This window comes from Arvicanthis niloticus, chromosome 4 (assembly GCF_011762505.2).
Source record: "Arvicanthis niloticus isolate mArvNil1 chromosome 4, mArvNil1.pat.X, whole genome shotgun sequence".
NCBI lineage: Eukaryota > Metazoa > Chordata > Mammalia > Rodentia > Muridae > Arvicanthis > Arvicanthis niloticus.
This window is the reverse complement of record NC_047661.1, coordinates 82,895,286-82,917,881: the sequence shown is the minus strand read 5'-3', so window position 1 is coordinate 82,917,881 and position 22,596 is coordinate 82,895,286. Positions and strand designations below refer to the sequence as shown.

At 38.4% G+C, this 22,596-nt stretch overlaps 1 protein-coding gene across 2 annotated transcripts in view; it reads right to left on the bottom strand.

Moving 5' to 3' along the window:
* Nucleotides 1-1,248: 1,248 nt before the first annotated feature.
* Nucleotides 1,249-22,596, bottom strand: part of Ptpn22 (protein tyrosine phosphatase non-receptor type 22) — a 58,974-nt gene continuing 37,626 nt past the window's right edge. Inside the window, exons 15-22 of one of the 2 annotated variants that reach the window (XM_034500633.2) lie at nt 22,435-22,518; nt 22,173-22,294; nt 21,230-21,257; nt 11,359-11,436; nt 10,742-10,854; nt 9,253-9,283; nt 4,110-4,187; nt 1,249-1,525 (exon numbers count right to left, since the gene is read on the bottom strand). In XM_034500633.2, coding sequence (XP_034356524.2) covers nt 1,461-1,525; nt 4,110-4,187; nt 9,253-9,283; nt 10,742-10,854; nt 11,359-11,436; nt 21,230-21,257; nt 22,173-22,294; nt 22,435-22,518 — 599 coding nt within the window. In that variant the 3' untranslated portion in view covers nt 1,249-1,460. Of the gene's footprint in view, nt 1,526-4,109; nt 4,188-9,252; nt 9,284-10,741; nt 10,855-11,358; nt 11,437-21,229; nt 21,258-22,172; nt 22,295-22,420; nt 22,519-22,596 lie in introns of those variants that run through there. The other variant, XR_013109997.1, reaches the window with a different exon arrangement.

The following is a 22,596-nucleotide window of genomic DNA, read 5'->3' as shown; positions in this document are numbered from 1 at the left end:
ATTGGGTATACATTGTACTACAATAAAGAAATAACAATACCGGTCAATTTGCCCCAGCATTGCATTTCCTAACAAAATGCATTAAAGCACAAATAACACTGTTGGGAGGTTGTATTTTCATAAGTAAAAATATGAACCTGATAGGGAAAGTAAAGCGAACCCTTTAAAATAATAAAGATCCATTAACTTATTTACTGTGTAAAACTAGATTTGAAATATAATTTGTTTAAGAGAATTCATAGTCACATAGAAATACATTTTCAAATCACCGGTACCTTTAAATTGTTGTGAACATAAATTCGTTTTATGTGAACACATTTATATATAAGGCCTCTTCTATGAAGAAAGCACTATCAAAAAAGAATTAAAAATAATTTTAAAGTGTTAACAAAAAGTAACTGCTGTTGATTTTTTTTCTAGAATTGGTAAGTGAATAACTTGGTTAAACATATAGTTGAACATCTCATTATAGCAATACAAAAAACGATCACTGCCATTGTTTGTACATCATCTATAACATCGTCTTTCCTTCTTTTACGCAACATTTGGGAAGATAGAGGAGATACTCTCCGTTTAGACAAAAATAACATCCCAGAACAGTCATTTTCACAAGCAGTGCTGCAAGCACAAAGTAAGGGGTGTTTGGTTTCTAGATAAAGACTTTAGTCCGTCATGATGGAGCACACCTGCAATACCAGCAGTCTGCAGCTTTAGTTTGCATCATTAGTTTGAGGCTGTCTGGGGCTGCATATCAAGACCTGTCTATTTTCTTATGTTATTTTTAATATTACAGCAATATATAAATTTAGTTGAAAGGATGGAGAGATGACTCAGATGGTTAATTAAGTACACTTACCTACTTTTGCAGAGGACCCTGGTTCAGTTCCCAGAACCCACACAGCAATGCACAACCTGTAATTTCAATTCAAGGGATTCAACTCCCTCTTCTGGCCATGATGGGCACTACACATAGGTGAAGTACATCCTTACATACAGGCAGAAACATTTATATATATAAAAATATTTTAAAGAGAATGTTAGTTAAGATCAAATTCTTATAAGCCTACTGAAATTAATGTTTATGCTGGGCTTGTGTGCTTGTTATCCCAGCCCTCCAAAGGCTATGGCAGGAGGAGACATCATCTTAAAACAAAAATGTATATAGTAAATTTATATATGGGAGAGAAAGAAAGTAAACTGTAAGTAAAGTGAGAAAGTAAAAGTGAAAAATAAATACACTTTGAAACATAAACTGAAGTACAAACTTTATTGGCAGTTCCCAATAAAATATGAGAAATATGAAAATGCAAAGTGGCTGGAAGTTTTTCACATATTGCTTTCCTTTTCAAGACTATTGACACAATATATCTTCATTATTGATATTATTATTATACCAGTATTCTAGTAGCTTTATTTGCAGGTACAATTTTAACAAATATTCTTATAAATCCTGAGGTGTGTTAAATATTCCAAGTTGATGGTGGGCTCCTTGGTCCTTTGGGTTTTGAAAAACGATTTCCGAAACCTGGGGACAAAAATAAAACTGAATTAAAACAGGCACTTTTACACAGAAATTAATACTTGAATTTTAGAGTATAGCATCAAAAAAGTTAAGCACCCTCTTCGATCAATTTAGTAATAGACTGTTAAGGCATTATAGTAATTAAAGTTTAAGTGAAAATAGATCATTGTTTTTGTTGTACTGGGGATCAAAGTACTGGCCTTGCATATGCTAGGCAAGTATTCTGCCATGGAGCCATACCTCCAACTTAAATACTACTAATATTTAAACTTAGACCACTTACAGATTAATTAATAGTAAGAGCTGTATGAAGAACCCTGATCATAGTAGCCTATAATTGAATATTTAACACCATTTATCTGTTTTATTCACCCACTGACCACAAAACAAATTTCACTTTTATAAAATTAAGCAATAATATTTATGTGGTATTATTAAATCTAGTTCTGTATCTATGCAATCACAGAAATTCCTGAGTTTACTAAAACATTATGTTTTCAAAACTTAGAAAATATGAAATAATCCTAAAAAGAAATGGCTCTAAATGAGTTATAATTACTTTTCCTGAAATGCAGCTCCCTTGCCTCCACAGAGAAGAATAAAAAAAATCTTTTGTAAAAAATAAAAGCTGTCAAAAAATTTCAGGATGAGGACAGTTATCCTTTGCCACCAGCAATATATGTCTTGATTGTGGTAGATTCTCAAAGCATCTTACACTTAGCAACTTTGGTGCTTTAAATTTAAAAACAAAGGGTTTGAAAGAGGGAGAACAGAAAATGAAAAACTCAAAGATCTTTCTAATACTTGAATTTCATCACCTTCCCTAGTCACTGCTAATGTGTAAGACAAAATTTAAGTCTAAAAACAAAACTATAGTAGAGTAGGTCAGGAATGGTGGCAACTACTTCTAATCCAAACACACGGGGAGGTAAGCCAGGAGGACCACAAGTTCAAGGACAGCCTGGTAAGCACTGCAAAATTCTCATACATACATACATACATACATACATACGTACATACACACTCACACACATACAGACACACAGACACAGACACACACACACACGTATATGCCAGAGCTGGAAGAAACCTCTGATATTAACTAGTAAATGTTAGTGGAGGTGTACAGAGCCTGGTTCATATAAACTTTATTCTTTTGATAATAAAGAGAAGGAAAATAAAGTAGTTACACATTGAAATCATCTCTTCAGTACAAGTACCTTAACTATAGCCGATACATTGTGCAGAGGGGTGAGGACTTGTTGTGTCCTCACTTAGAACAACTCCAGTTTCAGATACCTACATCTGATCTGATTCACTAGCTAATTTGTAATACTTTAGAACAGTTGTATACTACTGCTTTCTGCATATAGGTCAATTCAGGAAAAAGAAACCTGAACCACAGGCTTTTTATTTTCAACTTGGGGAGGGGGTCGTTTTTGAAATAGAATCTCCCTATGCAAGCCCAGCCTGGCCCTGAACTCATGATCCTCCTGCCTCAGCCTTGCTTGTGCTGGGATTATAGGTGTGCTACTTCTGAGGCAACTTAAATATTTTTAACATATTCTTACAATTTGTGTTGCCACTACTACAGGAAGCACTGAAACCTGAGTGCTTTCAAGTATACAAACCTTTGAAATCTAGGCATGTTTGAGAAGAAGCAACATGGATGCAGCTAAGATTTCATTCCAGGGCCACACAACGTAAAGTCAGATGATCCATACATCACTCAAGTGATTTAGAGAAAAGACGGAAGCAGAAAACTTTTGTAGCCAAGGCAAAGTTGTATGTTTTTTCATAGTTTATACAATGTTCCATCTGAATGTTTTAAACTAATTTCATACAAATTTTAACTTTTTTCTGTTTTTTTTTTTTTTTTTTTTTTTTTTTTTTTTTTTTTTGAGAGAAGGTTTCTCTGTGCAGCCCTTGCTGTCCTAGAATTTGCTTTGTAGTCCAGCCTGACCTCAGACTCAGAGATCCACCTGCCTCTGCCTCCCAAGAGCTGGGATTAAAGGTACATGCCACCAATATCAAACCAAATCTTAACATTTCAATTGTAATCATTGAAACATGGAGTGAATGAAATGCAAACCCAGTTTTATAGCTAAAGAAATAGAGCATTTATAGTGAATATCTTCTCAGAATGATATAAGGATTATAATAACAGAGACTGATCTCCCAGTTTCTGCTTTTTCCTCTGAAACAAAATTATGTTTGGGCAATCGTATGTCTGCCCAGAAGTATTACATTTTCTAATCTCTCCTACAACTTTAAATTTTTAGATTTTATTTAAATAAAAATAAAATTTTATTTAAAAAGTTATATAAAAATAATTTTTTCTATGTGTTTTGATGTTTTGCCTTTCTGTATGTCTGTGCACCATGTGCTTGCAGTCCCTGCAGAGGCCAGCAACGGACATCAGCTCCTCTGAAACTAGAGTTACAGACTCTGTGAGCTACTACGTAGTGAGTGCTTAGAACTGAACCTGGATCCTCTGAAAGAATATCCAGTGCTCTTAATCACTGACCCATCTCACCAGACCCAGATTATATGCATTTTTAACTCTGCTATAAAATAATGCACATACCAAAATTCAGAAAGGAACTGGAATTTTTCGGCTGAACACATTCTGTGGGCTTGCTTGGTGAGGAAGAATTACAAACACCTGTAATCAGAGGAAAACTATGTAAGGTAAAGACTGAGAAGAGATTTAGATTACCATTTATTTGCTTGTATGATTATTGAAATTAAACGTTTCCCCTAGAACAATACTCCAAAATAAATATATCAGTATCATATTGAAAGTGTTCAAATGGTTAAAATTATATTTTTATATTATAAGTATGATACGGAGTGGAGGAAAGGTCTCAGTCTGCAGGCATAAACTCACTATATATCCCATGCTGGCCTTAAGATTGTGGTACTCTTCCTACCTAGGCTTCCCAACTACTGGGATTACAGACCTGAACAACCATACCAAGCAAGATTTATTTTCTTTGCAAACAGATTATATAGCAATACCCAAAACCAAGGACATGATGTGTCACAAATCCACTGCTTTAGGACTCACATTTGGCCTTGGAGTTTATCTTTGTCCTCTGATAAGTTGTGACACACACTTTCAATGTCTCACATTAATTCATCTATGGCAAGCTGAAGTTTTTCTTATATTTCCCTCAACTCTTAAATCTCCTTTACTTTCCAGCCATTTTCCCTCATAGATGATTCTAAGTTAGGGCCATAGTCTCTCAAACACATTGTTATATTTCTTGGTTCGCTATTGTATTTACTATGTGTAAGCCTAAAAATACCTATGATCCTAACACCTTAATATATACATATATCAATGCTTGCCCAATTTTAAAAGGAATTTTATAAAACTGGGTCTACAGTTGACAGTGCATCGTCTTAAGGAATAAAGATTTCTCAAGTTTATATAAACTTTCTCAAAAACAGTTTATAAGTAAAGAGAAATTACTGCTTACCTTTTTTGTTATTGTTCTTAACATTTCAAAACGCAATGTGAGAACTACATATATGTGTTTACACATATGTAATATTAGGCTTCTAGAAACATCTAGAACATTTCCTTTCTGGAGAATACTCGAGTATGAATCTCTAGAATGCATTGCAGATTTCAGGCATTTCCAATTAAATGCACACTTACTAAATACTGTGTGTCAAGAACTGGGCTAGGATCCCAGTACTTGGGAGGCAGAGGCAGGCAGATTTCTGAGTTCAAGGCCAGCCTGGTCTACAGAGTGAGTTCCAGGACAGCCAGCACTACACAGAGAAACCCTGTCTCAAAAAACAAAACAAAGAAGAAGAAGAAGAAGAAGAAGAAGAAGAAGAAGAAGAAGAAGAAGAAGAAGAAGAAGAAGAAGAAGAAGAAGAAGAAGAAGAGGGGAGGGGGAGGGGAGGGGGAGGGGGAGGGGAGGGGGAGGGGGAGGGGAGGGGGAGGGGGAGGGGAGGGGGACGGGAGGAGGGAGAGGGGGAGGGGGAGGAGGAAGAAGAGGAAGAGGAGGAAAAGGAGGAGGAGGAGGAGGAGGAGGAGGAGGAGGAGGAGGAGTTGGGCTAGGAACTGAGAATAGACATGAATACCGTTGGATGAAGACAGAGATGTACAAGGATGTCAATAACCTCTGCATGTGATCTGAGAGAAAGTATTTGTTCCAAAGAGAAATATTCATTCATTTTTTCTTTCATTTATTCTTTCTTTACATCTTCTTTCCTTCCTTCCTTCTCTCCCTCCTTCCTTTCTTTCAACAAAGGCAGCAAAGATCAGCAAACACATATTAGAGAGAGCTGATATGTTACCTATGGCCTGTTATTCATGCTGCCTGCTCAACATGTATCTGCCAGATTAAACAACTTAAATGTTTCCTTTACATCCTCCCCAATTTTCAGTTGTCACACATCATGTGGAACTATTTCTATGTGTAGGATAATGAAATGACTAATAACTCATACATTGTTAGTATGTTGGTGTTGGGAGCCGACTTTAGCAGAAAGCGGCTAGATCAACTTTGCAGCCATCTGGAACCATATACCCTGACGAAAGATTTGGTTTTCAATAGCCTACAACAGCTAAAGCACACTCTGATATCCCACATATTTTGTGTTGCTGTTTACTGGCCCCAGCTGCAAGGTGCACGTGGTAGTCACGCCTGCAAGGCATTGCAGTTCACGTGCTGTCCACGTGCTATCTACACCATACATGCCTGTAAGGCACACGTGCTATCCACGCCTGCAAGGCATTGCGGTGCACGTGCTGTCCACGCTATAGACGCCTGTAAGGCTTACGTCATATCAACACCTGCAAGGCACGTGGTATCCACGCGCCTACAAGGCACGTGGCAAAAGCCTATAAATAGCTCAGAATTCCCTTCAATAAACGAGACTTGATCAGAATCTCTGTCTTGTCTCCATTCTTCGCGTCTCTTCCCCTTTATCCCCACTCTCTCTCTCGCTAGACCCTGACCCTCGGACCGGAACGGGCAGTACGGGCTGCAACATGTTGGCATGGTCATACCAGATGTGTGTAAGCCTGATCTCATTACTAGTTAATCAGTGACCACATGTAACTAAGTGGATAAATATAAGACACAGTATCATGCCTAACCAGAATGTTAAATGTATTGTTAAGAATTTATTCAAGCAGAGGCAAATGAACCAGGCCAACATCCGGCCAATTTACACTAGTCATCAGACTGTTGCTTAAGCAACCAGGAAAAGGCTAATTTTTTCCATCATAAGCCTGAAACCACATGGTAAAAAAATCCACCTATGAGTAAGTTTATAAAGTAAAATAAAACCAGGACTAGAGAGATGGCTCATTAGTAAAATGCTTGCTGAACAACCATGAGAAACTGAGTTCAGACTCAGCACCCAGGTAAAAAGCTAGGAATGGCAGTTGTATGCCTATTATCCCCACATGTGGAAAATGAAGATAGTAGGCTCCCTAGTGCTTGCTGACCAGCTAGTCTAGCCCATTAATAAGCTCTCAATTCAATGAGAAACCCTGTATGAGAAACAAGATACGCGGTTAAGGAAGATATCGGTTACCATTTGTGCTACATATGTGCACACAGGCATACACACAGAAGAATGAAACAAAGCTCTGTGGAATAAGGGTTAGCTACTAAATGAGTTATTTGAACTCTTAGTTGCAAGACAATAATAAATGCTTCTCTTATGATCCAGTTACCCTAAATTGGGATTTCTTTTTTGTCACTTGCAACTATAGTATTTCTAAACAATTAAAATTTCCCACTAAGGCTCAGTTGGTAAAGGAGTTTGCTGTGTAAGTCTGAGAACCCAGGTTTGTTCCTTGGAGCTCATGTAAATGTAGAAAGGGGAAACCAACTCTACAAAGTTGTCCTCTGACCTCCATATGCAAGTTGAGACGTGTGCTCCCATCATACATGTATGCACACACAGAGACACACGCACACCAAAATTTGATTGAATTTTTCCCCACTAAATGTAGGCATCCCTGAACACCATGGTTGACAGCTTCCACTTTTGTCATGTATAATCTACTGTCTACATACAGCAGCCAGGATAAAATAGTGCATAGCGTCTCTGTGTAACACCCTCTTCTGTTATCTCATTGCACTTAAACTCTACTTAGCAAAACCAGTAAGAATGCAACTACTATTCTCTCATCCTTCCAGCCTCACCTTACCTCTTTTCATTCTCTCACAATTACTCTTGTTTTCTTTAATAACATCTATCACAATGTTATTATGTATGTGCTCAGGGCCTTACTTGCTTAATTTCTGAATTCCTCATTAGGCTTGAGTTGTACATAATCCTAAGAGCTAGTATTATCTCTGTTGACCACCACATACTAGGAACCTTCCACAATGTCTAAATAGCAGGCATTTGACAAGTATTCATAAAAAGAAAGCAGACAGAAATGCTAGCTCAAAAAATAACAGATAAAAATGTTATTTTCATTTTGAACTTAACTGCAGACTACTAAATTATTCAGATTGGGAAAGAACATAGGACATTCTGGGGTCACAAGCCTCTGGAAGGTGTGGGGACATGTATACAAGTCTTAGCTAATGCATGCCGAAGCTTCAGGAACAGTTTAAGTGCTCAATGCTGTTTTTAGCAGCTAAAGAGCATAGAATCAAAGTAGCCAAAACCCAAAAATACAGTCCAGCCTACATTCAGAGGATGCCCTGAGAGTTTACTTACAAAAAGAAGGCTCTGTCTCCCACTATATCCCAAAGATCTGCCAACATAAATCTACCTGAAGTCACTGCTTCTTTGATAGCCCCAAATATTATTGGATCTGAAGAAAGAAAAGGGTACTTCTTAAGCTAATCAGATGAACCTTTGGCTGAGTATCCAAGCTGATCACTCGTTTGCTTTTTATCTACGTAATTTTTCCTGTTACTGTAATTTCCTTTTGAAATGTTAAAATTCTCATTGACTAATCCTTGGGGGGATGCTTGTTCCCTAGCCGTGCTTCAGCTGTAGTGGGTGAAAGATCCTCTCAGAGGTCGAGTGTGATGTAATGCTGGCAGACTATTGAGAACCTGGAGTTTGGGGACATAGAGGAGGGAGGAGGGTAAAGTAACACTCGACTATCCACCCAAGATTTTGCTTTCAGAAAGTTTCCGTGGTGTTCTTTGTCCCTCCCCATTATACCAATATCTTCCTGACTAACCAAGTGGATCAAATTTCTAAGAGTCATACCATCATGTTTTATAGAGCTTGTAGTTGTAAATAAGGTGTCTAAGAGAATTTCCAAAAGTTTAAAGAGCCTGTGGGCTTTTATTCTCATTACAATACAGCAAAATGGTAAGCAACAGACTTTTTACTCCTGGTAATACTTGTAAAAATGGAAATGTTTCATTAAATCCACACATTTGGTTAACAATATGCTTTGCTGTTACTGTTTTCAAAGAAAACATATCTGAGGTTAGATTGCTAGGAGTTTTAAATAACACATTTCTATCTAAGCATCTTGGAATGGGTAGGAAATACCAAACATTGCACTAATTATTCTTCTGTCTGTAAACAGCACCTTTACCTAATGCTAGGCTGGTGGAGCCCAGCAAGTCAATGCCTGGGTGGCCACTCTGACCCACAGGCCCCTTCCGAAGCTGTTTGGGAATGATACTGTTAACCTTTTATATAGAGTGATACCAAAAATTGTGTAACTTTAAATTTTTTGGATACATTCTAAAAAAATTAAGTGCAAATGAGCTTACTCTTTTTCATATTTCGGAAAATCTTCAAACTCTGTAAAAGTGAAGAGAGGAGAAAATTAATGTTTTTCCTATAAGTTTCAAACTGCTTTAGTCAACTGGAAATACAGACTTAGGATTAGTTTCCTTAACAATTGCCATAAAACTGCACTTATTTTTCCATCTTACATCCTAATTCAATACAAAACCACCACTTGATTCTCTCTTGCTGTTTTACCATATGAAGCCTAGCACATACCTAGAAACAATCCTGTCAAAATGCCAGGGATAGGGACGACAAGCCTTCACTCCCTCTACTGGGAGCATTCAAAACTAGCAACAGCCCAAGGGTTGTTTTGCTTTTCAGTCATGAACTCTTTGCCCAGTTTTATTTTGAAGTTATGAATCTCTAGCAATTCGTCATATATTAGACAAACTCTCTGACTGTGGTTCCAGCTGCAAGCATCCTCCTCTCCAGTCTGGTCTTTGTCTTTGATTTTTAGCTACCTTTCCTTCACTATGCAGACATTTTGTTTCACTTAATGGGCTGCCTGTGTCTTCTTCCTCACTGCCTCTGGATTGTTATAGTTACAAAAGTCACTCATGCTCCAGAGTTAGAAAACTATCTCTTGTAATTTAGGGTTTTTAAAAATAGTTGTTGTGGAGTCATTTTGGGGGTTGACTTTTTATTTTTAGGTTTTAAAAATTTTTTAGATTGATTATTTTATGTGTATAGATGTTTTACCTGAATGTATATCTATGCACCATGTACGTGCCTGGTGCCCAAGGAGACAAGAAGATAACATCAGATCCTCTAGAACCAGAGTTAGAGACAGTTAAGATCCACCACGTAAGTGCTAGGAATTAAGCTCAGGTCCTCTGAAAAAGCAGTCAGTGCTCTTAATTTCTGAACCATCTCTCCAGTTCCTTTTTAGTAGTTTTTTGTGTATGTACACATTTTAACATTTAAACCTTTTAGCTATCTACACTTTATCCTAATGTAGATGTGAATTGTAGGCCCTAAAATTTTTCTACATTATTATATATTTAGACCAACCTTTTTTTTTTTTTTTTTTTGAGACATGGTCTCATGTATCCTAGCCTGGTCTTGAACTTCTGATACTCCTGCCTCCACCTCTCAAATATTGCAATATGGGTATTACAGACATGTACCACCGTACCTAGTTCAAACCCCAGGCTTCAGGCATGCTTCGGGCAAGCAGTCTACTAACTGAGCTATATTCTCAACCCACTATTATGAAATCATCCAATCCTACCCCTTGATTGATATGTATTAACCTTCTCTGCATGTAATGCATTTATTTTCATATACTAACATCTAGCTATAATTACTCTCATTCATTGCATATATTTGCTTTCTATTAATCTTGACTGTGTGAGAGAAAAACTCAATTTAGTAAACATGCTTAATATAATTTTCAATTTTAATGCTGTGGAAAGAAGACTAGTAGTGAGGGGAACTCTGGGATGTTTTCTAAGTCTCTTGTCCTACCTTGCTCCTTGTGAAACTTTTCCCAGTGGTCTTCAATGTCTGTTTAGAAAATGTGGAGTTCTCTGTGGTCTCAGGAGAGCTAGTAGAAGTTTTCATGGGTTGGACCTGTATACCTTAACAAAAAAGAAAAAGGAAAGGAAAAAGGTTTTGTTGTATAGTTTCTTAAGCCTGTGACTTAAATATAGGTGTAGATTCATGTTTGGCCTGTATGTTTGGCCTCTTAGATACCATTTTCATTATATATTATAAGCTCTAAAATTCACTCTTTTATTTAATCATTCTTTATACCTTTCCATGGAAGACTTACTGTATTTAATTTTGTTGGGTTTTTTTGTTTTGTTTTGTTTTTTAGACAGGGTCTTATTGTATAGCCCTGCCTGGCCTGCCACTCACAGATATCTGCCTCTCCCTTGCAGCAAAACCACCATGCTCAGCCTTTTCTTTGTTCTTAAGAGACAGGGTCTCACACAACTTAGACTGTCCTCAAACCATGTGGCTAACGATGGCCTTGAATTCCTGATCCTCTTGTATCTCAAGTGCTGAGATCACAAACATGAACTAACACATTTATCTTATTTTAAACCTCTTAACACTTCATTTTATAACTGCCAACTTACAATCCTCATCAGCAAGAAAGAAGGACTCCAGAGTTCTTTCTGGGAGTGGAGGTGGAGGAGAATCATCCTGATGTTGATCTGTAAAAAGAAAAGAAATCCACCAATTAAAGTCGGGTTAGCATCTGTTTTGTGGCTCTGTAATTTTTGCTGTTTTTCCATTTTGGCCTGCAACCTCTGTCTTGTTTACTTTTTTTGTTGTTGGGGCAGCACAGCCTGACAAGAGCAACTTAAAGAAAGAAGTTTATGTTGGCTCTCAGCCCCAGTATGGATTGCATTGTCGTGGGTAGTCCTGCTGACAGGAACGCAAGCTCAGCTGCTTACATCCCACTCATGGTCAGAAAGCAGAGAGAGGTGATGCTGGCACTTCTCACCTGGAGTTCTTTCCATTCAGTCCAGGACCCAGTCCCAGGGAATTAGTGCTAACCACTCCTGGAGAAAATGGGGAGGGGGGCATCTTCTCACCTCAACCTAATCAAGACAATTTCTCACAGGCATGTCCAAAGGCTAGCTAAATCAAAATAGTCCCTCACAGGTGTACCTGGAGGCTAGCGTCCTAGAGATTTCAGATCCTGTCCAACTAACTATCATGACCTCCAAATTAAAAAGGATCTGAACGTGGGGTTACAGGTGTCCAGCTGCACAAAGCTTTGGCACATGTGATGCCTTTCAGGGCCTCCATCTCCTGGGGTGGACAGAGCAACAATGAAATGTACAGTCACACAATGTAAAAGAAATTCTCTGAACAATGACCAGAGTCTCAAAAGTGCAGCCTTCTGCTCTGTTGGCCAAAGAGCCCATTACTCATCAGAAACTTAAGAGCTCATTTACAGATGTATTCTTCTGAAGAAACTGGAAACTAATTTTACCAAGGTTCTAGATCTAATTTATTTTACATAAACAATTTAAAGGATAGAGAATATGTTAAATTAGTTGTGAGAATACAATTCATTGAATTTAGAATTGTCCGTTAGGACCAATAATGCATGCTCTTCAGCAAATGAACAGTATAAGAAAATACAAAGAAGAAAGAACTCGAGAAGTAAAAATGCAGTGTGTAGTAAGCCAGCTATAGCTGACTTTTTTTTTTTTTTTTTTTTTGAGACAGGATCTCATTGTGTAGCCCTGGCTGTCCTAGAATGCACTATGTAGACCAAGCTGGCCTGTAACTCACAAGAGTTCTGTCTGCCTCTGCCTCTCAAGTGCTGGAGTCAAAGGCATGCACCACTGAAGAAATGCTGAAAAGGCATTTCTGAGACCGATGGAGGACACAAGATAGGCTGACAATCAGAATCTCTGCAGACTCAGTGTTCACAGAAGTCTCTGGTCCACACAAAGCAGGAGGCCTGGCCCCATGGTGCTTTGTGAGATGGAGGCTTGCTCCTGAGGTGTTTAGTGAGCCAGCTGATAACCTGGAGCTGTCAGCTCACTGTCTTCTGACTAGCCTTAAGTCCTTCAAAACCTTGCTACATGTTATCTACTCTAGCTTATCTTCTATACTTTACAAGTTTGAACCTCTATGGAAGTGACAGTAACTGAGTCACCAGCTGGGGTGAGGCTCAGTGCTAGAATACTTGCCTAGCATGTATGAACACATGTGTGAACACTTGCCTAACATGTATGCATTTTATCTCAGTACTATAAAATAAACTGGAAAGCTGCTCATGGGTTACCCACACACATGATGCTCCCCCGAGTCTCCTTAGGCTTCTGATTTCTTCTGTAATTCCTTTTTTCTTTTTCTAAATTTTCTAAAACCGTTCTTCTGAGTACAGGCTTTCCTACCATCCTGTTTTTCCAGAATCCTGATTATAGTTAGTGCCACATAGATGACCAATTAATGATTCCACATGGGTATTAATTTTATTCACCCAACTTGAATCTAAGCATATTAAATGGTACTTTTTAGCTGCATATACTGGTGGAGAATGGAAAGTTTAAGGCCAGCCTGGCTGCTACACGGCTAAACTTGTCTCAGAGAGAGAGAGAGAGAGAGAGAGAGAGAGAGAGAGAGAGAAAAGAAAAAAGAAAAAGTACTATTTTTCTTATATATCCTGACTATCCTCATATCTGGAAGACATTTAATGAGGGTTATTTGGTCACACTGTGCTAAAAAACTTTAAATACATTATCTCAATTTTCACACACACACAAAATCAACAAGAGTTATATGAACCATATTTTATAAATGAGAAAATCAACAATTTAAAGAATTTAAAGAATACGTATTTTTAAAGATTTATTTTATGTATGAGTGTCTTGCCTTTGTTTGAATGGCTATATGTGAACCAAATATATAGGCTCATATATTTGCATTCTTAGTCCCCAGTTGATGAACTGTTTAGGATGGATTAGGAGGTGGCCTTGTTAGAGGAGGCGTGGCTTTGTTGGAGGTGGTGTGTCACTAGGGCCAAGATTCAAAGTTTCAAAAGCCCAAGCCAGTCTCAGTCTCTCTCTCTCTCTCTCTCTCTCTCTCTCTCTCTCTCTCTCTCTCTCTCTCTCTCTCCTCTCCCTCCCCTCTCTCCTTCTCTCTCTCTCTGCCTGCTGCCTATGGATCAGTGTAGATCTATGGCTCTAGCCCCGTGTATGTGGGCCTGCTTCCACCATGATAATGTTCCTATAAGCAAGCCCCCAGTTAAGTGCTTTCTTGTATAAGAGTTGCCTTGATTATGGAGTCTCTTCACAACAACAGAACAGTGACTGAGACAGTCTCTCTCTCTCTCTCTCTCTCTCTCTCTCTCTCTCTCTCTCTCTCTCTGTGTGTGTGTGTGTGTGTGTGTGTGTGCCTGGTGTCTGCAAAAGTCAGATCCTCTCAACCTGGAGTTATGGGTGGTTATGAGCCACTATGTGAGTACTGAAAACCATACCTGGGACCTTTGGAAGAACAACTCGTGTTCTTACCCACTAAGCCATGCATTTCTGTTGTTTTATTGAAATGGGGTCTTAGTCTATAATCAAAGGTAACCTTGAACTTTCAGCAGTTCTGCCGCAGCTTCCTAAGTGCTGGGGTTATAGATGTGAGCCATCATTCCTGTCTCAGAAAATTAGTTTGCTTTTCGAAACTGAGAATCAGTATATAGCCCCTTATGGCTTGGAATTTGCTATACAGACCAGGTTAGCCTTGAGCTCACAGAGATCTGCCTGACTTTACCTCCTAAGTACTGGGATTAAAGGTATTAATGCCCAGCCCTCAGAAAACACATTCTTTAATTGAGGTTATATATTGTGATAATTCTTAGTAGATTGGTGGTTTCAAATCATAGACTGCTCCAAAAGCTCATGCTTTTTAATATGACATATACATAAATTTTGTTGAGTAATATAATATAAATAAATATGCTAATGAACTGCAATTATGCTAATATATGCAAAAATACCTGTGTATTCCCCATAGCTGTTACCCAATTTTGTTCAGTATATAAGTATATAATATAATAATATATATAAGTATATAATATAAAACTCAGGAAAAATAAGAGCAATAACAAGTTTTTTTGAAGTGGGTACAGTTAAGAGTACTGGTTGCCCTTCCAGAGGATGTAGGTTCAATTCCCAGAACTACATGGCTTCCTACAACCCTCTGTAATTCCAGCCCAGGGACTTCATCATCCACTTCCAGCTTCCTTGAGCACTGCACATGTGATGTACAGACAGAAATGCTGGCAAACACCCATATACAAAATAAAACGAAGAGAATTTATTAAGTGCCAGACATAATTGTTTAGAATCACTGTTAACAGTAGTAAAATCCATAAACTGAAAATGTTATTAATTTTTTAATTACATTTTTTCAAAGATTTTTTTATGTATTTTATGTGTATGATTGTTCTATCTGCATGTATGCCTGAATGCCAGAAGAGGGCACCAGATCCCACTATAGATGGTTATGAGAGCCTTTTTTCTCTGTGTAGACCAGGTTGGCCTCCAATTTACAGAGATCTTCCTGCTTCTGCCTCCCTCTGCCTCCCAAATGCTGGGATTAAAGATGTATTCCACCATGACTGGCTTATTGAAATTCTTTTAAGATAAATTATATAAAACGCCGGGTAGTAGTGGCGCACACCTTTAATCCCAGCACTTGGGAGGCAGAGGCAGGTGGATTTCTGAGTTCGAGGCCAGCCTGGTCTACAGAGTGAGCTCCAGGACAGCCAGGGCTATACAGAGAAACCCTGTCTCAAAAAAATTATATAAAACATTAAAATTGTAATACAATGAGATGTGATAATGATATATTTCAATACATGTATACATCCTATAATATTAAATCAAGTTAAACATGTTTATTCAAACACTTTTCTAGTTTAGTGAAAAATTAGAAGTCCTTTTTTTACAACCTTTAGAAATGAATAGTGAAAAGCTTCAAATAGTCTCCGAGCTATGCAACAACAACAACATACTAGATCTCCTTACTCCAGCTGGTCATTCAGTGTCCAGTGCTCAGCTTTACTGACCTCTCCCCAATCTGGCAACCACTATACTCTGATCTTCTGTGAGATCAACCTTTTATATATATCACATATGACCAAGATCATGAAATACTTGTCTCTCTGTGCCTTTCTTATTTCATTCAGCATAGCGATTTCCAGTCTTATCCATGTTGTCAGACATGACAGAATTGCATCCTCTTTCTTGCTGAATGGTATCACATTTTCTAAGCTATAAACAAGTTGATGGCATATAGATGTTGTTTCTTAATTGTTGTAGATAGTGCTTTTGTGAATATGTAAGTACATATGTCTATTTGTCTACATGTTCTTTGCATATACTCAATAGTGGAATTTCTGGCTCATGCAGTAATTTTTTGAAAAACTCTCCTATGTTTTTCTTTTCCTTCTTTCTTCCTTTCATCTCTTTTTTTCTTCCTTTCTATCCCTCAGGTTGTTGTTGTTGGGTTTTTTTTTTGTTTTGTTTTTGTTTGTTTGTTTGTTTGTTTGTTTTTTGAGGTAAGGTCTTAAAGTATATACCAGGCTGGCCTCAAACTCATAATTCCACCAGTTGATAAGATTTAGAATAACATGAAAATGAACTTCTTGGCATGTCTCCAAGGAAGTTTCTTGTTAGTTGGGAGGAAAGACTATGCCATGGGCTGGGGTCCCAGACTGTATAAAAAGGGGAACGTGAACTGAGCACCAGCCTTCCTCTCTCCTTGCTCCCTGGTTGTGCATATGAACTTCATGCCTCCGTTACCATGCCTAGCTAGACTGCACGACTGATAGTCTGCACATCATGAGAGACTGTACATGACTGTGGTGGTTTAAATGAAAATGGACCCCAGAGGCCCATAGACAGTGGTGCTATTAGGAGGTGTGGCCTTGTTGGAGTAGGCGTGGCTTTTGGAAAGGAAGTGGTCTCAAATCCTCAAGCCAGGCTCAGTTTCTCACTCTCTTCCTGCTCTCTGCCAATCCAGATGTAGAACCTTCAGGTCCTTCTCCAGAACCATGTCTACCCCTATACCACCATGTTTTCCACCATGATGATCATGGACTAAAGCTCTGAACTGTAAGCCAGGCTCAGTTAACGCTTTCCTTTATAAGAGTTGCTATGGTCATAGTGTCTCTTCATAGCAATAGAAACCCTAAGACAACGATAGACTCCACTATCAAACTGTGAGTCAAAATCAACCTTTTTTCCATTAAGTTGCTTTTGTCAGGTGTTTTTGTCATAGCAGTATGAAAAATAATTCAGGAAATATTAGTACTGAGAAGTGAGCCATTTCTGTGGTAAACTTAGCCATGCTGTTTGTGGAGTTGCTGTAAAGGCAGAAGGTGGGGATGGGTAATCCTATGCTGGAAAAGTCCTAGAATGCTATAGGCAAAATTTAATAGACCTATCTATGGAAGTTTTAAAGACAAAATTCAGAGAGAAATGTGGGCAGCAAAGGCCTCGCTCAGAAGCTTCAGGGGCAAACAAGGACTCTGTAGGAAACTTGGTTAGAAACCATTTGGTTTATATCCTGGCAACGAATCTGTTTGCATTCTGCCTGTGTTCTGGATACAGAAGTGATGGACTAGTTTGTTAGAGGAGGAAATTCAAGACAGAATTGTGCTGGGGCTGTGGCATGGCCACTGCTTCCTCTTATTCTACAATTTTAGTAAGCAGTAAAGCAATGAGAGAGATGCAGCTCAGCAAGGAAAACAGTGTGAATAAGTTTAACATTATAGACAAGGCAGCTTCAAGAACTGCTATAACTCTTACATAGATTGGTGTCATTAAAAAGAAACCTAGGAGCTGTGAAGACAGCTCAGTTGGTAAAATACTTGGCCTGCATGCATATGGCTCTGGGTTTAACTCCCAGAACCCACATAAAAAGGCAAGTATGAAGGCATGAGTATGGAGAGGCAGAGACAGGTGGATCACTGAAGTACCCTCAATAGCGAGTCATTCCTCTCATTGGCAAGCTGCAGTGACAGAGCCTATCTCAAAAGGCAGGGTGGAGGACACCTGAGGAATGATATGCAAGGTTGTAATCTGGCCTCCACATGCTCATGTACCTGGACACACACACACACAAATACACAAAGGACTTGGTGATGTACACTGGCACAATAAACTAGGAAAGGCATCCTGAGAACAAGACCCCACCCATAAAGGTTCCATTTTGTGAAAATGCAAACTCACACCCACACACACTCACAGAGAGAGAGAGACAGACAGACAGAAACACACACACATACACACACAAATTCAAATTCATGTAAAAGGAGGGAGCCTACTCTGAAAACTCAGTGGGTTTACCACACAAAAGCAAGTACCTATAAAGGTATGTTCCTAGGGTCACTGGAAGACACACAGAGAAGGATGCAACTGTGGTCCAAGGAGGCCAGCTACCATCTCAAGCTGACAATAGAATTTGGCAGCAATAGCCACATGGTCCTGGTTTTACAGGTATGAAAGACGTGCGATTAAAGAGGCATGGAGTTTTGGGTCGTAGTTATAGAGAGCCACCAAGGCCAGACATTGTGCATCAGAGTCCATGCAAGAGGCCACTGTGGAAAGCTGTAGTGATGAAGCCTAACTTAGAATGGAGCATGTCAGGACCATGAAAGGCCTGCTGAGAAAGGCTGCATATAAAAGTAGATCTACCCGAGAGCAGGATTACATGTGCTGCAGGCAGCAGAGCTGAAGAGAAGGGGCTACCTGTGGGGCCCAGACGATTCTATCATGAGCTGTAAATGCTGGGTACAGAGCTGCAGGACTCTGTTTCCCCCGCTGAGTTTAGTCTTGTGCCCACCCTATCTTTTCTTGTTATGTCCCCATTTCTCCATTTTGGAGTGAGAATATTCTTTCCTGTTGAGTATTTCAAAGTGTATAATGTAATATGTATGTATGTATGTATGTATGTATGTATTATAGTGGCCTATAATTAAGAGTGCCTGAGCCTCAGAAAAGACTCTGAACATACTGTTATAAAGAATATTAGAACTGTTAAAGATCATGGGAACATTCTTGAGAAGGGTAGTGGTTTGATCAAAAGGAATTGGACCCTATATGTGGGAACTTTGAAGTTGGACTTAATGTATTTTGCCTTATGAGATGAGAATGAGCCCATGGGTATAAAGAGGGGAAAGGAGATGTCTCCAAAGTAATGTTTAGGTGTCCAGGTAGCATGGGGTCGAACTGTGATAATTAGTCTTGATTGTCAACTTGATGGTATTTAGAGTCTCCATGGAAATGAATCTTTGGGTATGCCTGTTAAAGAATGGTGATCTAACTGAGGAGGTGCTGAGGTCCAGGAATTGCCTCACAAACTACATGGTCACTGATCTCAGTCAGACAGGGATAGTTTATTGAGCATACATACTGGTCAACCAGGGCCATGGTCCAAATTCAGGAACTGAGCCATGACCCTGAGTTAAGATCCTACAAGACTTTTAAGCCCCCAAACCACAAACATTTGTGCCAAGTTATTTCACCAATAGGGATAGGGGATTTCCTTAGGAACATGTCTTTGTTATTCATTTATCTTGCTCCCATTGGTCCCATAGTATTCAACTGCAGCAGGGGACTTGCTTTGTCTAATATTCATGTCCTAACTTGTCTACCAGGATGAGACTTGTCTAACATTCATGTCTTAACTTGCCAACTAGGATGTTAGTTATCCATGTACATGACTTTTTCTGCCAAGTAGGATGTCAATTTCCAGGGAAATCTTGGGAACTTAAACTTTACTGGACTAATACTCAAAATAAAAGTATTATTCCAAATAGTTTCTTATATCGGTGCAGGTGTCTCTTTTATGTTGGGATTTATCTCAAGGGCAGCTTATACCATAAAAGTTTATGTAGAGGTATAGGAAGTACTGTTGGTGGTTGGTTCAGGTCCAAGCTTATTGTGGGTAACTATATAATACAGTCTTATTGACTTTTAGTGTGATTGGTTTCCAAGGGCACAGAACATAACAAAATATGTAATCAATCTTGGCCTTAGAAAGTTCCTTAGTAACCACAGAGACATATGAGGAAATTTCTTTATAATGGCAGGCTAGCCAAGTAACTGTTATCTAGGCCTTAACATTTTATCTAGGCCTTAATATTTTACCTAGGCCTTAACAGCGGGAAATACCCTAACTGTGGTGTGCACTATTCCATGTGCTGGGGTTTCAGAATGAATAAAAAGGAAAAGGCTAGCTGGGCATCAGCATTTATCTTCCTTTGCTTCCTGACTGCAGAAGCAGACAGATCTCTGATTTCAAAGCTAACCTGGTCTACAAAGCAAGCTGCAGGACAGCCAGAACTACACAGAGAAACCCTGGCAAGAAGACAGACAGACGGACACACACACACACACACACTAAAAAAATAAAATAAAATTTGAGTCACTAAAGAAATGTTGAGGGGCTGGAGAGATGGCTCAGTGGTTAAGAGCACTGGCTGCTCTTCCAGAGGTCCTGAGTTCAATTCCCAGCAACCACATGGTGGCTCATAACCATCTGTAATGGGATCCAATGCCTTTTTCTTCCTGGTGTGTCTAAAAACAACAACAGTGTACTCATATACATAAATAAATAAATCTAAAAAAAATGTTGAGCATAGCTGTGCTTGTCAGATGCATAATACACAAAGGTTTTCAAAGTTAAAGGCAAAGACTGTTGCCTTTGTTGTGTGAGGCCGTTTATTTAGAATAATTTCACTTGTCTATTCTTACTTTTATTTCCTTGTGTTTTGTTGTTGTTGTTGAGTTTTTGTTTGTTTTGTTTTAATCTCTTGTTCAAAAAAGTTCTCACCAATTCCAAAGTCCTGAAGTTTCTCTTCTGGCATGTCATAGTTTCAGGACTTATAATTAAATCTTTAGTAGATGTTGGGTTGTTTCTGAGACTGGTGAGAGGTTGAAGCCAACCTTTGTTATACATGTAGATATCAAATTTTCAGAGTCATTTGTTGAAAACCCTATCATTTTTCTCATGTATGTTCATAGCATCTTTGTCAAGAGTTGGTTGTCTATAGGAGTACATGTGGGTTTACTTCTGAGATATTTATCCAGTTCTGTTTTGGGTGTCTCTTTTCATGTTGCTACCTCACTATTCTTGTTTCTCTGGCTTGTGTAGTTGGAAGTCGGGTAGTATAGTTTTCTGCTTTTTTTGTTCTTGTTTGTTTGTTTGTTTGTTCGTTTGTTTCATTTTGTTTTTTTACACAAGATTGTTTTGACTATTTGAATTTTAAAATATTCTATTTGAAATAATTTTTTTAAAGAGTCATGCCTTTACTTTGCCCATGATAAAACAAACATTGTTAGTTTGGGAAAGCTGAAAATAAGTCAAGATAGCAGAAGCTATTACAGAAACCATGAATCCCCCTGACATGAATTACTAACAAGCTGTTCTTACAACACAAGTCCTTAGGACTAAATGTCATCTAAAGGCAAGAGAAGTCTTTACCTGATTTGGAACTTCGGAGTTTCACATTCTAAATAGGAAAAAAGTGAAAGAATAATATGTACAAAAACAAGCTCAAAGCAATAAATAACTTTTTAAAATTATAGTTCACATAACTATAGTGACAGCAGTATTTCTTAATCTGTAACTGTGCTAAATTATAAAAAGGAACCCTAAACCCTTACAGTGATTTCTATAGTTTTATATCATATGGAAATTAGTTCTAAATTGATCCCCTTCTGAATTATTTTTTTCATAATTTAGAACATTGCCCTAAAAATTTATATGGAGATAAGTTGTTGAAATTGTAATTACTTTATGATACTGAAAAGGGCTAATTGTTCTTTGCTATGTGAATTAAGAAAAAGACCATTATGTGTATGCATACTTTTAATTGTAATCGTAACAACAGTATATTAACATTGTAATTCCCAGCATTACAATTATAAGAGCCATTTTTTAAATTCAGTACTGGGGATTAAACCTAGAGTCTTACAGTACTAGACAAATGCTTAACACCAAGCCACATCCACCGCCTTGTAGAAACTTCTAATTTTTTGGTCTCTGAAACCAATACATATACTCATATAGTTGGTTCAAAGAATATATAGAAATGTATAACAGATTATCAGGAACACAAATTTTTTTTCTCTTCTAGAATAAGGAAACATTTAGAGCATTTGTTGCTCTGGCAGGGGACCTAGATTCAGTTCCCAGACTCACATGGTAGCTCACAACCCTCCCCAACTCCAGTTCCAGAAGATCCCATGCCCTCTTTTGACTTCTACAGGCACAAGATACACATGTGGTACATAGATATATATATACAGGCAAAACATTCTTACACCTAAAATAAAATAAATATGTCTAAAAAAAATTAAATGTGTAGAATAAAACTATAGTCTGTTGAACACAAACGAGTTGAGTCAGAGAAGAAGTTATAAACCTTGCTTGGTGGAAACTCCACAGAGTCGTGGATCTTCAGTTCAGATGTCCCACTGCATTCCAGTGATGCTCCAAATGTTACCAGCAGAGGTAAGGATTCGGTAACACTTGGTGAGGGCTCTCCTACAAGAAAGCAAATATGGCAAGCTCTTAGGAAGGAGGTTGTTTTTAGAGGAGGCAGATGGATGCTCAGCAGCAGCAGACAGAGTGCTGAGGGGACCTGAGAAGGGACACACACTTCATACTTACTGAACTGTACTCACCGGCTTCCTCAACTACAATAAAAGACTCCGGTGTCCGTTCAGGGAGTGGTGGGGGGATTTCATCATCTGTCCTTGAAGAAGTAGCTATCCAAGCAACAGAAATATAATTGTGATTTTTGATGAGAATAAAGGAGATTCTTACATTCTAATCTAATCCTAAAT